A 15,951-nucleotide genomic window follows, 5' to 3' on the forward strand; every position below is an offset into this window, starting at 1 on the left:
ATACAGAATTAAAGAATACCTTTAATTTAAGATGCTGAATGTGCGGTCGGAGAGGTATGAGGAGACCTGGCCCATTCCTGGATCTCCTCATACCTCACATTCAGCGTCTCCCACTCGCACGCCACCTCCTCACCACGCCCTCTCTCTGTAGGTGTCCCCCCAGGGCTCCGTCCTAGGACCCCTCCTGTTCTCCATCTACACCCTTGGCCTGGGCCAACTCATAGAATCTCATGGCTTTCAGTACCACTGCTATGCCGATGACACCCAAATCTACATCTCTGGACCAGACATTACCTCCCTGCTGGCCAGAATTCCAGATTGTTTAGCGGCCGTAGCCTCCTTCCTCTCCTCCCGCTTTCTCAAACTCAACATGGAGAAAACAGAGTTTATCATCTTCAGCCCATCCTGTATGGCCCCTCCACCTGACCCATCTATCAAAGTTAATGGAACCACAATTACCCCTGTCCCACAGGCCCGATGCCTTGGGGTAACCCTGGACTCTGAACTATCCTTCAAGCCACATATTGAAGCCCTCAACACCTCCTGCCGCCTCCAGCTCAAGAACATCCACCGAATTCGCCCCTTCCTCACCCAGGAAACTACCAAGATGCTCGTCCAGGCCCTCATAATCTCCCGCCTAGACTACTGCAACACCCTTCTCCATGGACTCCCAGCTAACACCCTCGCCCCCCTCCAGTCCACCCTAAACTGCGCTGCTCACTTAATCCACCTCACCCCCCGATCTTCATCAGCTGCTCCCCTCTGCCAGTCCCTCCACTGGCTACCTATAGCCCAGTGAATTGAGTTCAAGCTACTAACGCTAACATACAAAGCCATCCACAACCTGGCCCCTCCATACATCTCTGAACTAATCTCCCGCTACCTGCCCACACGTAACCTCAGATCCTCCAATGACCTCCTACTCCGCTCTGCTCTCATCCACTCCTCACACAACCGTCTCCAAGACTTCTCTCATGCATCCCCCATACTCTGGAACTCCTCACCACGACACATAAGACTGACCCCCACAATCACAGGCTTCAAGAAGGCCCTGAAGACTCATCTATTCAGGAAGGCCTACAACCTCCAATAACACTATCACCTCACCGCCATCTGTACAGTCTCCCCCTGTCCTTCTGTCTCTCCCCCCTTCCCCCATAGATTGTAAACCCTCGCGGGCAGGACCCTCTACCCCACTGTGCCAGTCGGTCATTGTTAGTATTATATCTACCTGTATATTCTGTGTATTGTATGTAACCCCCAAATGTAAAGCACCATGGAATTAATGGTGCTATATAAATAAATAATAATAAAAAAATAATAATAATAATAATAATAATAATAATAATTTCAGTGTGTTTGTAAGCAATGGAGAGAAACCGAATGTGTGTTGTACTGCTACTATCCACTGAGCAAAAAATGAATAACTAGAAGAGGACTGTCACCAGATCTGACCAATGTCTTTTGGATTAGACTTGGATTCACATGTATACTGCAGTGCAATACATTGTCTATGTAAATTCTGCACCGATACAAAAAAAAAAAAATGTTTTGCATCTAAATGTGGTTTTATACAATCCAGCAAAATCTGTCTTCGTCCTTTCAGGCCCTAAATGCAACATTTCTATAACCATCTCTGCGGATTCCCATCAATTTACTGAACAAATCAATATGTGTTCATTAACAGAATTGCCTTCTGATCACATATAGGAGAAGACCGATACAGAGGCCAAGACATCTCAGCGTAACAGATGAAGAAACTATAAATAAATAAGGGAAGGAGCTGTAGTAGCAGACATGTATGACGAATGAAAACTACTCAACCGTGTGCCTCATACGCAACCTGTTCTCCATGGTAACGGCTCTTACCTCAGGGGATGATCCCGAGGAGCGCTGCAACTTCTGGTGAAAGAGGTCACTTAACGCTCTGTTCTGGCGCTCAAGGTCAAACACCCTTTTTTTCAGTTTAATACATTCTTCCCGAAGATCCTGAGAAAAAAAAAAAAAAAAAAATTTTAGTGTATAACAAAACAAAAATAAGCAAAATATGCTACAAATGAAATCAGAGGGAGGAACTAAAAGGTGAAGGAAGTTGTAATTTAGCAAATTCATATGTAGCATAAAACCGCATTTAATAACAAAACACTACACTGCTGTGATTCGTAAAGTGCTGTAGCATATATAACGCTATATAAATAGAAATTATTATTTATACATCCAGGAAAACTTTTATAGAATATTAAGAGTTAACCAAAAGAAGCAGAGGCCAAGGATAACTCAGATGCAACAAAAATACACTTCCATAGTATTTAATATGCACCTTTTACAGTCCCATAGTACTCACATAAGCGTAGAAAGTAAAAATCAGATGTAAATGAGCTTTGACCCAGTTATCTTTTATAGGCCTCTGCTCATGAGTATTCCAGAATTATAAGAGAACCAGACTATGTATAAATGCAATGTATACAAGGGTCTTGTCGCACTGCAGGGATATCTGCAGTAGTCAAAAATCACAAACTCTCCATGTAAATCAGTTACTTCGGTTACTTACTTTTTGATTTAAAAGAGCCTGAACAACATGGTTTGCGACCTACAAGAAGAAACATTAAGACGTTACTTCGATAAAGAACAGAGAATATTAGTTAGACCAAAATCACATAGTGCACAGCAACAATTCAAAATGTGTTGCCTATTCATAGCACAAGTCAAATGTCTGACCACTGGGCATCCAAACAGGGGGACCCTCCACCGATCAAAGAGAGATCATGGGATGCCTGTTGTAGGGCACAGAGCAGTGGTCCATTCAATTGATAAGGGACCAATGAAAATGGGGAGATTCCGGTGATCGATGGGAGTTCCACGAATCTGATTCACAGTAAGAATACTTTGCTCACCTATCCAGTGCGCATGCTTAACTACTATTGTAAGAAAACTCCTCCTCGCTGTGTTCATGCGCCTGTGACGGATGGTACATCTGGGTTAAATTTGGTGGGCTCTAGAGATGAGCGAACAGTGTTCTATCGAACTCATGTTCGATCGGATATTAGGCTGTTCGGCATGTTCGAATCGAATCGAACACCGCGTGGTAAAGTGCGCCATTACTCGATTCCCCTCCCACCTTCCCTGGCGCCTTTTTTGCTCCAATAACAGCGCAGGGTAGGTGGGACAGGAACTACGACACCGGTGACGTTGAAAAAAGTAGGCAAAACCCATTGGCTGCCGAATACATGTGACCTCTAATTTAAAAGAACAGCGCCGCCCAGGTTCGCGTCATTCTGAGCTTGCAATTCACCGAGGACGGAGGTTTCCGTCCAGCTAGCTAGGGCTTAGATTCTGGGTAGGCAGGGACAGGCTAGGATAGGAAGGAGAAGACAACCAACAGCTCTTGTAAGAGCTAAATTCCAGGGAGAAGCTTGTCAGTGTAACGTGGCACTGACGGGCTCAATCGCCGCAACCCAGCTTTCCCAGGATCCTGAATGGAATACACTGTCAGTGTATTCCCGTATACCCGATATATACCCCGATACCCGTTCCAACGGTGTGCCCCCCCACCTTCACCCCAGAAATACCCTGCAAGTCCCCTAGCAATAGAATTGGGGCTATATACACCCACAATTTTTACTACTGGTATACAGTGCCATTGTCTGACTGGGAATTCAAAGAATATATTGGGAATACAAATACCCTCATTTCTTGCTACTGCCATATAGTGCCAGTGTCTGACTGGGAATTCAAAGAATATATTGGGGTTACGTGCACCCACAATTTTTACTACTGGTATACAGTGCCATTGTCTGACTGGGAATTCAAAGAATATATTGGGAATACAAATACCCTCATTTCTTGCTACTGCCATATAGTGCCAGTGTCTGACTGGGAATTCAAAGAATATATTGGGGTTACGTGCACCCACAATTTTTACTACTGGTATACAGTGCCATTGTCTGACTGGGAATTCAAAGAATATATTGGGGTTATAAATACCCTCATTTCTTGCTACTGCCATATAGTGCCAGTTTCTGACTGGTAATTCAAAGAATATATTGGGGTTACGTGCACCCACAATTTTTACTACTGGTATACAGTGCCATTGTCTGACTGGGAATTCAAAGAGTATATTGGGAATACAAATACCCTCATTTCTTGCTACTGCCATATAGTGCCAGTTTCTGACTGGTAATTCAAAGAATATATTGGGGTTACGTGCACCCACAATTTTTACTACTGGTATACAGTGCCATTGTCTGACTGGGAATTCAAAGAATATATTGGGGTTATAAATACCCTCATTTCTTGCTACTGCCATATAGTGCCAGTTTCTGACTGGTAATTCAAAGAATATATTGGGGTTACGTGCACCCACAATTTTTACTACTGGTATACAGTGCCATTGTTTGACTGGGAATTCAAAGAGTATATTGGGAATACAAATACCCTCATTTCTTGCTACTGCCATATAGTGCCAGTTTCTGACTGGTAATTCAAAGAATATATTGGGGTTACGTGCACCCACAATTTTTACTACTGGTATACAGTGCCATTGTCTGACTGGGAATTCAAAGAATATATTGGGGTTATAAATACCCTCATTTCTTGCTACTGCCATATAGTGCCAGTTTCTGACTGGTAATTCAAAGAATATATTGGGGTTACGTGCACCCACAATTTTTACTACTGGTATACAGTGCCATTGTCTGACTGGGAATTCAAAGAATATATTGGGGTTATAAATACCCTCATTTCTTGCTACTGCCATATAGTGCCAGTTTCTGACTGGTAATTCAAAGAATATATTGGGGTTACGTGCACCCACAATTTTTACTACTGGTATACAGTGCCATTGTCTGACTGGGAATTCAAAGAGTATATTGGGAATACAAATACCCTCATTTCTTGCTACTGCCATATAGTGCCAGATTCTGACTGGGAATTCAAAGAATATATTGGGGTTACGTGCACCCACAATTTTTACTACTGGTATACAGTGCCATTGTCTGACTGGGAATTCAAAGAATATATTGGGGTTATAAATACCCTCATTTCTTGCTACTGCCATATAGTGCCAGTTTCTGACTGGTAATTCAAAGAATATATTGGGGTTACGTGCACCCACAATTTTTACTACTGGTATACAGTGCCATTGTCTGACTGGGAATTCAAAGAGTATATTGGGAATACAAATACCCTCATTTCTTGCTACTGCCATATAGTGCCAGTTTCTGACTGGGAATTCAAAGAATATATTGGGGTTACGTGCACCCACAATTTTTACTACTGGTATACAGTGCCATTGTCTGACTGGGAATTCAAAGAATATATTGGGGTTATAAATACCCTCATTTCTTGCTACTGCCATATAGTGCCAGTTTCTGACTGGTAATTCAAAGAATATATTGGGGTTACGTGCACCCACAATTTTTACTACTGGTATACAGTGCCATTGTCTGACTGGGAATTCAAAGAGTATATTGGGAATACAAATACCCTCATTTCTTGCTACTGCCATATAGTGCCAGTTTCTGACTGGGAATTCAAAGAATATATTGGGGTTACGTGCACCCACAATTTTTACTACTGGTATACAGTGCCATTGTCTGACTGGGAATTCAAAGAATATATTGGGGTTATAAATACCCTCATTTCTTGCTACTGCCATATAGTGCCAGTTTCTGACTGGTAATTCAAAGAATATATTGGGGTTACGTGCACCCACAATTTTTACTACTGGTATACAGTGCCATTGTCTGACTGGGAATTCAAAGAGTATATTGGGAATACAAATACCCTCATTTCTTGCTACTGCCATATAGTGCCAGTTTCTGACTGGGAATTCAAAGAATATATTGGGGTTACGTGCACCCACAATTTTTACTACTGGTATACAGTGCCATTGTCTGACTGGGAATTCAAAGAGTATATTGGGAATACAAATACCCTCATTTCTTGCTACTGCCATATAGTGCCAGTTTCTGACTGGGAATTCAAAGAATATATTGGGGTTACGTGCACCCACAATTTTTACTACTGGTATACAGTGCCATTGTCTGACTGGGAATTTAAAGAGTATATTGGGAATACAAATACCCTCATTTCTTGCTACTGCCATATAGTGCCAGTGTCTGACTGGGAATTCAAAGAATATATTGGGGTTACGTGCACCCACAATTTTTACTACTGGTATACAGTGCCATTGTCTGACTGGGAATTTAAAGAGTATATTGGGAATACAAATACCCTCATTTCTTGCTACTGCCATATAGTGCCAGTTTCTGACTGGGAATTCAAAGAATATATTGGGGTTACGTGCACCCACAATTTTTACTACTGGTATACAGTGCCATTGTCTGACTGGGAATTCAAAGAATATATTGGGGTTATAAATACCCTCATTTCTTGCTACTGCCATATAGTGCCAGTTTCTGACTGGTAATTCAAAGAATATATTGGGGTTACGTGCACCCACAATTTTTACTACTGGTATACAGTGCCAATTTCTAACTAGGAATTCAAAATGCGCAAGGCTCCCGGAAAGGGACGTGGACGAGGCCGTGGGCGAGGTCGGGGGAATGGTTCTGGGGAGCAAGGTAGCAGTGAAGCCACAGGGCGTCCCGTGCCTACTCCTGTGGGGCAGCAAGCATTGCGCCACTCCACAGTGCCAGGGTTGCTTGCCACATTAACTAAACTGCAGGGTACAAACCTTAGTAGGCCCGAGAACCAGGAACAGGTCTTGCAATGGCTGTCAGAGAACGCTTACAGCACATTGTCCAGCAGCCAGTCAGACTCTGTCTCCTCTCCTCCTATTACCCAACAGTCTTGTCTTCCTTCCTCCCAAAATTCCGAAGCTTTACAGAACAATAACCCAAACTGTCCCTGCTCCCCAGAGCTGTTCTCCGCTCCTTTCATTGTCCCTCAACCTGCCTCTCCACGTCACGATTCCACGAACCTAACAGAGGAGCATCTGTGTCCAGATGCTCAAACACTAGAGTCTCCTCCATCTCCGTTCGATTTGGTGGTGGATGACCAGCAACCCACCCTCATCGACGATGATGTGACGCAGTTGCCGTCAGGGCATCCAGTTGACCGGCGCATTGTGCGGGAGGAGGAGATGAGACAGGAGTTGGAAGAGGAAGTGGTGGATGATGAGGACACTGACCCGACCTGGACAGGGGGGATGTCAAGCGGGGAAAGTAGTGTGGATGTTGAGGCAGGTGCAGCACCAAAAAGGGTAGCTAGAGGCAGAGGCAGAGGTCAGCAGCTTAGGCGAAGCCAGGCCACACCCGGAATCTCCCAAGATGTTCCAGTTCGTACCCAGCCCCGAAAAACTCCCACCTCGAGGGCACGTTTCTCGAAGGTGTGGAGTTTTTTCAAGGAATGCGCCGAGGACAGATATAGTGTTGTCTGCACAATTTGCCTCTCGAAATTGATTAGGGGCTCTGAGAAGAGCAACCTGTCCACCACTTCAATGCGCCGTCATTTGGAATCCAAGCACTGGAATCAGTGGCAGGCAGCAACGGCAGGACAAAGGCCGCCTGCCGTTCACGCCACTGCCACTGTCTCTGCCACTGCCTCTGCCTCTGCCACTGCCACTGCTGACTGTGCTGGCGATGCACTCCAGAGGACGAGCCAGGACACCACTTCATCTGCCTCCGCCACTTTGTTGACTTCTACCTCATCCTCCCCTGGTCCTGTCTTATCTCCTTCTCCTGCACCATCAAAGGCACCATCAGGCGTTTCTTTACAACAACCCACCATCTCTCAGACATTGGAGCGGCGGCAGAAATACACTGCTAACCACCCACACGCGCAAGCCTTGAACGCCAACATCGCTAAACTGCTGGCCCAGGAGATGTTGGCGTTCCGGCTTGTTGAAACTCCCGCCTTCCTGGACCTGATGGCAACTGCGGCACCTCGCTATGCCGTCCCTAGCCGTCACTACTTCTCCCGGTGTGCCGTCCCCGCCTTGCACCAGCACGTGTCACTCAACATCAGGCGGGCCCTTAGTTCCGCGCTTTGCACAAAGGTCCACTTGACCACCGACGCGTGGACAAGTGCATGCGGACAGGGACGCTACATTTCACTGACGGCACACTGGGTGAATGTAGTTGAGGCTGGGACTGCTTCCCAAACTGGCCCGGTGTACCTCGTCTCCCCGCCTAACATTCCTGGCAGGGACACGAGAAGAACACCCCCCTCCTCCTCCTCCTCTACCGCCTCCTCCTCCGCCACCGCCTCCTCCTCCGCCACCGCCTCCTCCTCCGCTGTTAGATTGACCCCAGCTACGAGTTGGAAACGTTGCAGCACTGGCGTTGGTAGACGTCAGCAGGCTGTGCTGAAGCTGATCAGCTTGGGGGACAGACAGCACACTGCCTCCGAGGTGAGGGATGCCCTCCTCGATGAGACGGCAATATGGTTTGAGCCGCTGCACCTGGGCCCAGGCATGGTCGTTTGTGATAACGGCCGGAACCTGGTAGCAGCTCTGGAGCTTGCCGGACTCCAACATGTTCCATGCCTGGCCCACGTCTTCAACCTAGTGGTGCAACGTTTCCTAAAGAGCTACCCCAATGTTCCAGAGCTACTGGTGAAAGTGCGGCGCATGTGCGCCCACTTTCGCAAGTCGACAGTAGCCGCTGCTAGCTTAAAATCTCTCCAGCAACGCCTGCATGTGCCACAACACCGGCTTTTGTGCGACGTCCCCACACGCTGGAACTCAACGTTTCAGATGTTGAATAGAGTGGTTGAGCAGCAGAGACCTTTGATGGAATACCAGCTACAAAACCCTAGGGTGCCACAAAGTCAGCTGCCTCAGTTTCACATCCATGAGTGGCCATGGATGAGAGACCTTTGTGACATCCTACGGGTCTTTGAGGAGTCCACAAGGAGGGTGAGCTCTGAGGATGCGATGGTGAGCCTTACAATCCCGCTCTTGTGTGTTCTGAGAGAATCCCTGATTGACATCAGGGATAACTCAGATCACACAGAGGAGTTAGGGATAGCATCCGATCCGTCACAGCTGGAGAGTAGGTCCACACATCTGTCCGCTTCACTGCGTTTAATGGAGGAGGAGGAGGAGGAGGAGGAGGAGGAGGAAGAAGAGTTGTCCGATGATGTGATGGTGATACAGGAGGCTTCCGGGCAACTTCGAATCGTCCCATTGTTGCAGCGCGGATGGGTAGACATGGAGGATGAGGAGGAAATGGAGATTGAACTTTCCGGTGGGGCCAGAGGAGTCATGCCAACTAACACTGTGGCAGACATGGCTGAGTTCATGTTGGGGTGCTTTACAACCGACAAGCGTATTGTCAAAATCATGGAGGACAACCAGTACTGGATCTTTGCTATCCTTGACCCCCGGTATAAAAACAACATCTCGTCTTTTATTCCGGTAGAGGGGAGGGCCAATCGCATCAATGCTTGCCACAGGCAATTGGTGCAGAATATGATGGAGATGTTTCCAGCATGTGACGTTGGCGGCAGGGAGGGCAGTTCCTCCAGTAGGCAACCAAGTTCTCACCGGTCCACACAAACGAGGGGCACACTGTCTAAGGTCTGGGACACCTTGATGGCACCCCCTCGCCAAAGTGCCGCCACGGAGGGTCCTAGTGTCACCAGGCGTGAGAAGTATAGGCGCATGTTGCGGGAATACCTTTCCGACCACAGCCCTGTCCTCTCCGACCCCTCTGCGCCCTACACGTATTGGGTGTCGAAGTTGGACCTGTGGCTTGAACTTGCCCTATATGCCTTGGAGGTGCTGTCCTGTCCTGCCGCCAGCGTCCTATCTGAGAGGGTGTTCAGTGCAGCCGGTGGCATCATCACTGACAAGCGCACCCGTCTGTCAGCTGAGAGTGCCGACCGGCTCACTTTGATAAAAATGAACCACCACTGGATAGAGCCTTCATTTTTGTGCCCACCTGTGTAAAGCACCCCAACATGAAACTCCATGTCTGTACTCAACCTCTCCAATTCCTCCGCATCCTCATACTCATCCACCATAAGCGTTGCACAATTCTGCTAATACTAGGCTCCCTCCAACATGATTTCCCCCAACTCTGCTGGTTAGAGGCTCCCTCCACCCTGATTTCCACCAACTCTGCTGGTTAGAGGCTCCCTCCACCCTGCTTTCCCACAACTCTGCTGGTTAGAGGCTCCTTCCACCATGAATTTGCCAAAACTGGGCTGTTTAGAGGCTCCCTCCACCATGAATTGGTCCAAACTGGGCTGGTTAGAGGCTCCCTCCACCATTAATTGGTCCAAACTGGGCTGGTTAGAGGCTCCCTCCACCATGAATTTGCCCAAACTGGGCTGTTTAGAGGCTCCCTCCACCATGAATTTGCCCAAACTGGGCTGTTTAGAGGCTCCCTCCACCATGAATTGGTCCAAACTGGGCTTTTTAGAGGCTCCCTCCACCATGAATTGGTCCAAACTGGGCTGGTTAGAGGCTCCCTCCACCATGAATTGATCCAAACTGGGGTGGTTAGAGGCTCCCTCCACCATTAATTGGTCCAAACTGGGCTGGTTAGAGGCTCCCTCCACCATTAATTGGTCCAAACTGGGCTGGTTAGAGGCTCCCTCCACCATGAATTTGCCCAAACTGGGCTGTTTAGAGGCTCCCTCCACCATGAATTTGCCCAAACTGGGCTGGTTAGAGGCTCCCTCCACCATGAATTGGTCCAAACGGGTTTTTAGAGGCTCCCTTCACCATGAATTGGTCCAAACTTGGCTGTTTAGAGGCTCCCTCCACCATGAATTGGTCCAAACTGGGGTGGTTAGAGGCTCCCTCCACCATGAATTGGTCCAAACTGGGCTGGTTAGAGGCTCCCTCCACCATTAATTGGTCCAAACTGGGCTGGTTAGAGGCTCCCTCCACCATGAATTGGTCCAAACTGGGGTTTTTAGAGGCTCCCTCCACCATGAATTGGTCCAAACTTGGCTGTTTAGAGGCTCCCTCCACCATTAATTGGTCCAAACTGGGCTGGTTAGAGGCTCCCTCCACCATGAATTGGTCCAAACTGGGTTTTTTAGAGGCTCCCTCCACCATGAATTTGCCCAAACTGGGCTGTTTAGAGGCTCCCTCCACCATGAATTGGTCCAAACTGGGTTTTTTAGAGGCTCCCTCCACCATGAATTGGTCCAAACTGGGCTGGTTAGAGGCTCCCTCCACCATGAATTGGTCCAAACTGGGGTGGTTAGAGGCTCCCTCCACCATTAATTGGTCCAAACTGGGCTGGTTAGAGGCTCCCTCCACCATGAATTGGTCCAAACTGGGCTGGTTAGAGGCTCCCTCCACCATTAATTGGTCCAAACTGGGCTGGTTAGAGGCTCCCTCCACCATGAATTTGCCCAAACTGGGCTGTTTAGAGGCTCCCTCCACCATGAATTTGCCCAAACTGGGCTGGTTAGAGGCTCCCTCCACCATGAATTGGTCCAAACTGGGGTTTTTAGAGGCTCCCTCCACCATGAATTGGTCCAAACTTGGCTGTTTAGAGGCTCCCTCCACCATTAATTGGTCCAAACTGGGCTGGTTAGAGGCTCCCTCCACCATGAATTGGTCCAAACTGGGATTTTTAGAGGCTCCATCCACCATGAATTTGCCCAAACTGGGCTGTTTAGAGGCTCCCTCCACCATGAATTGGTCCAAACTGGGGTGGTTAGAGGCTCCCTCCACCATTAATTGGTCCAAACTGGGCTGGTTAGAGGCTCCCTCCACCATTAATTGGTCCAAACTGGGCTGGTTAGAGGCTCCCTCCACCATTAATTGGTCCAAACTGGGCTGGTTAGAGGCTCCCTCCACCATGAATTTGCCCAAACTGGGCTGTTTAGAGGCTCCCTCCACCATGAATTTGCCCAAACTGGGCTGGTTAGAGGCTCCCTCCACCATGAATTGGTCCAAACGGGTTTTTAGAGGCTCCCTTCACCATGAATTGGTCCAAACTGGGGTGGTTAGAGGCTCCCTCCACCATTAATTGGTCCAAACTGGGCTGGTTAGAGGCTCCCTCCACCATTAATTGGTCCAAACTGGGCTGGTTAGAGGCTCCCTCCACCATGAATTGGTCCAAACTGGGGTTTTTAGAGGCTCCCTCCACCATGAATTGGTCCAAACTTGGCTGTTTAGAGGCTCCCTCCACCATTAATTGGTCCAAACTGGGCTGGTTAGAGGCTCCCTCCACCATGAATTGGTCCAAACTGGGTTTTTTAGAGGCTCCCTCCACCATGAATTTGCCCAAACTGGGCTGTTTAGAGGCTCCCTCCACCATGAATTGGTCCAAACTGGGTTTTTTAGAGGCTCCCTCCACCATGAATTGGTCCAAACTGGGCTGGTTAGAGGCTCCCTCCACCATGAATTGGTCCAAACTGGGGTGGTTAGAGGCTCCCTCCACCATTAATTGGTCCAAACTGGGCTGGTTAGAGGCTCCCTCCACCATGAATTGGTCCAAACTGGGTTTTTTAGAGGCTCCATCCACCATGAATTTGCCCAAACTGGGCTGTTTAGAGGCTCCCTCCACCATGAATTGGTCCAAACTGGGGTGGTTAGAGGCTCCCTCCACCATTAATTGGTCCAAACTGGGCTGGTTAGAGGCTCCCTCCACCATTAATTGGTCCAAACTGGGCTGGTTAGAGGCTCCCTCCACCATGAATTGGTCCAAACTGGGGTTTTTAGAGGCTTCCTCCACCATGAATTGGTCCAAACTTGGCTGTTTAGAGGCTCCCTCCACCATTAATTGGTCCAAACTGGGCTGGTTAGAGGCTCCCTCCACCATGAATTGGTCCAAACTGGGTTTTTTAGAGGCTCCCTCCACCATGAATTTGCCCAAACTGGGCTGTTTAGAGGCTCCCTCCACCATGAATTGGTCCAAACTGGGGTGGTTAGAGGCTCCCTCCACCATTAATTGGTCCAAACTGGGCTGGTTAGAGGCTCCCTCCACCATTAATTGGTCCAAACTGGGCTGGTTAGAGGCTCCCTCCACCATGAATTGGTCCAAACTGGGGTTTTTAGAGGCTCCCTCCACCATGAATTGGTCCAAACTTGGCTGTTTAGAGGCTCCCTCCACCATTAATTGGTCCAAACTGGGCTGGTTAGAGGCTCCCTCCACCATGAATTGGTCCAAACTGGGTTTTTTAGAGGCTCCCTCCACCATGAATTTGCCCAAACTGGGCTGTTTAGAGGCTCCCTCCACCATGAATTGGTCCAAACTGGGTTTTTTAGAGGCTCCCTCCACCATGAATTGGTCCAAACTGGGCTGGTTAGAGGCTCCCTCCACCATGAATTGGTCCAAACTGGGGTGGTTAGAGGCTCCCTCCACCATTAATTGGTCCAAACTGGGCTGGTTAGAGGCTCCCTCCACCATTAATTGGTCCAAACTGGGCTGGTTAGAGGCTCCCTCCACCATTAATTGGTCCAAACTGGGCTGGTTAGAGGCTCCCTCCACCATGAATTTGCCCAAACTGGGCTGTTTAGAGGCTCCCTCCACCATGAATTTGCCCAAACTGGGCTGGTTAGAGGCTCCCTCCACCATGAATTGGTCCAAACTGGGGTTTTTAGAGGCTCCCTCCACCATGAATTGGTCCAAACTTGGCTGTTTAGAGGCTCCCTCCACCATTAATTGGTCCAAACTGGGCTGGTTAGAGGCTCCCTCCACCATGAATTGGTCCAAACTGGGTTTTTTAGAGGCTCCCTCCACCATGAATTTGCCCAAACTGGGCTGTTTAGAGGCTCCCTCCACCATGAATTGGTCCAAACTGGGGTGGTTAGAGGCTCCCTCCACCATTAATTGGTCCAAACTGGGCTGGTTAGAGGCTCCCTCCACCATTAATTGGTCCAAACTGGGCTGGTTAGAGGCTCCCTCCACCATGAATTTGCCCAAACTGGGCTGGTTAGAGGCTCCCTCCACCATGAATTGGTCCAAACTGGGTTTTTTAGAGGCTCCCTCCACCATGAATTTGCCCAAACTGGGCTGGTTAGAGGCTCCCTCCACCATGAATTGGTCCAAACTGGGGTTTTTAGAGGCTCCCTCCACCATGAATTTGCCCAAACTGGGCTGTTTAGAGGCTCCCTCCACCATGAATTGGTCCAAACTGGGTTTTTTAGAGGCTCCCTCCACCATGAATTGGTCCAAACTGGGCTGGTTAGAGGCTCCCTCCACCATGAATTGATCCAAACTGGGGTGGTTAGAGGCTCCCTCCACCATTAATTGGTCCAAACTGGGCTGGTTAGAGGCTCCCTCCACCATTAATTGGTCCAAACTGGGCTGGTTAGAGGCTCCCTCCACCATGAATTTGCCCAAACTGGGCTGTTTAGAGGCTCCCTCCACCATGAATTTGCCCAAACTGGGCTGGTTAGAGGCTCCCTCCACCATGAATTGGTCCAAACTGGGGTTTTTAGAGGCTCCCTCCACCATGAATTGGTCCAAACTTGGCTGTTTAGAGGCTCCCTCCACCATTAATTGGTCCAAACTGGGCTGGTTAGAGGCTCCCTCCACCATGAATTGGTCCAAACTGGGTTTTTTAGAGGCTCCCTCCACCATGAATTTGCCCAAACTGGGCTGTTTAGAGGCTTCCTCCACCATGAATTGGTCCAAACTGGGGTGGTTAGAGGCTCCCTCCACCATTAATTGGTCCAAACTGGGCTGGTTAGAGGCTCCCTCCACCATTAATTGGTCCAAACTGGGCTGGTTAGAGGCTCCCTCCACCATGAATTGGTCCAAACTGGGTTTTTTAGAGGCTCCCTCCACCATGAATTTGCCCAAACTGGGCTGGTTAGAGGCTCCCTCCACCATGAATTGGTCCAAACTGGGGTTTTTAGAGGCTCCCTCCACCATGAATTTGCCCAAACTCTGCTGGTTAGAGGCTCAATCCACCCTGATTTTCAAAACAAATGTTGGTGCCAACCTCAACTTACTACAAGGGCCAAATTCACTGCTGGTGACAAGCTCTCCTCACTGCAAGTGCCAAATACACATGTTTCAAGGTGTTTTCCTACTGTCAGAGAGGTGGTATTGAGTGTGTAAAGTGTGTAGTTGTTAGGCTGTGATGTTGGGGTAATAGAGGGTCTTTGGTGTGTTAGATGCCCCCAGACATGCTTCCCCTGCTGTCCCAGTGTCATTCCAGAGGTGTTGGCATCATTTCCTGGGGTGTCATAGTGGACTTGGTGACCCTCCAGACACGGATTTGGGTTTCCCCCTTAACGAGTATCTGTTCCCCATAGACTATAATGGGGTTCGAAACCCGTTCGAACACACGAACATTGAGCGGCTGTTCGAATCGAATTTCGAACCTCGAACATTTTAGTGTTCGCTCATCTCTAGTGGGCTCAAACTATTGGGCACCTCACATGTTTAATACTGATCATCTATCCAGTAGATGGGTAAGAAGAGAGTGGCTGTAAGGTCCTTTTATATGGATTAATCAGGAAAAGACAATGATCAGGAATAAATCATTTGCTGCTCACCTATTTGCTGCATTTACATGTAGCAATCTTTAATGTATGAGGAACCCCATACACGGCATGGCAGCCAACAAATGCAAACTGCAGCAATATTGATGTTGCGTAATCAATGGTGGTTCCCTTGTACCTACCACTCGTAGGCCTGACCTTGGCACCATGTTCAGAATCAGTATTTAGCTGACAGATTCCAAAGAAAGATTCTGCATTTAGCCCAAAACTGCAGAATTTCCCCTATATTTGTAACACAATCATGTTTGTTTAATCCAATAATTACAATGCTAAAAGAATGCTTAGATTCACCCAAAATATAAGACCGCAAACAATTGTGCCCCAAGGCTTCTAATAGGCTTAGTACAAATTGTGTAAATGTTTCACTCTCAAGTGCCAGCATTATGACTATAATATAATAGAATCTAATAGCAAATGTTAAACCCATGCTGAAAATTGTTTTGTTGAAGCTGTTCCTTTCCCATTCTGCCATGGGACAACTTATAGCTCAGTTGTAAGATTTA

At 48.0% G+C, this 15,951-nt stretch overlaps 1 protein-coding gene across 3 annotated transcripts in view; it reads right to left on the reverse strand.

The window, feature by feature from the left end:
• The window catches only part of NCKAP5L (NCK associated protein 5 like), a 66,995-nt gene that overhangs the window by 13,415 nt on the left and 37,629 nt on the right, over positions 1-15,951 (reverse strand). For all 3 annotated transcript variants that reach the window (XM_075265509.1, XM_075265510.1, XM_075265508.1), the window contains exons 5-6: positions 2,552-2,590; positions 1,870-1,989 (exon numbers count right to left, since the gene is read on the reverse strand). In XM_075265509.1, the coding sequence (XP_075121610.1) occupies positions 1,870-1,989; positions 2,552-2,590 (159 nt within the window). The remainder of the gene's footprint in view (positions 1-1,869; positions 1,990-2,551; positions 2,591-15,951) is intronic.

Source organism: Leptodactylus fuscus, chromosome 2, assembly GCF_031893055.1.
Source record: "Leptodactylus fuscus isolate aLepFus1 chromosome 2, aLepFus1.hap2, whole genome shotgun sequence".
NCBI lineage: Eukaryota > Metazoa > Chordata > Amphibia > Anura > Leptodactylidae > Leptodactylus > Leptodactylus fuscus.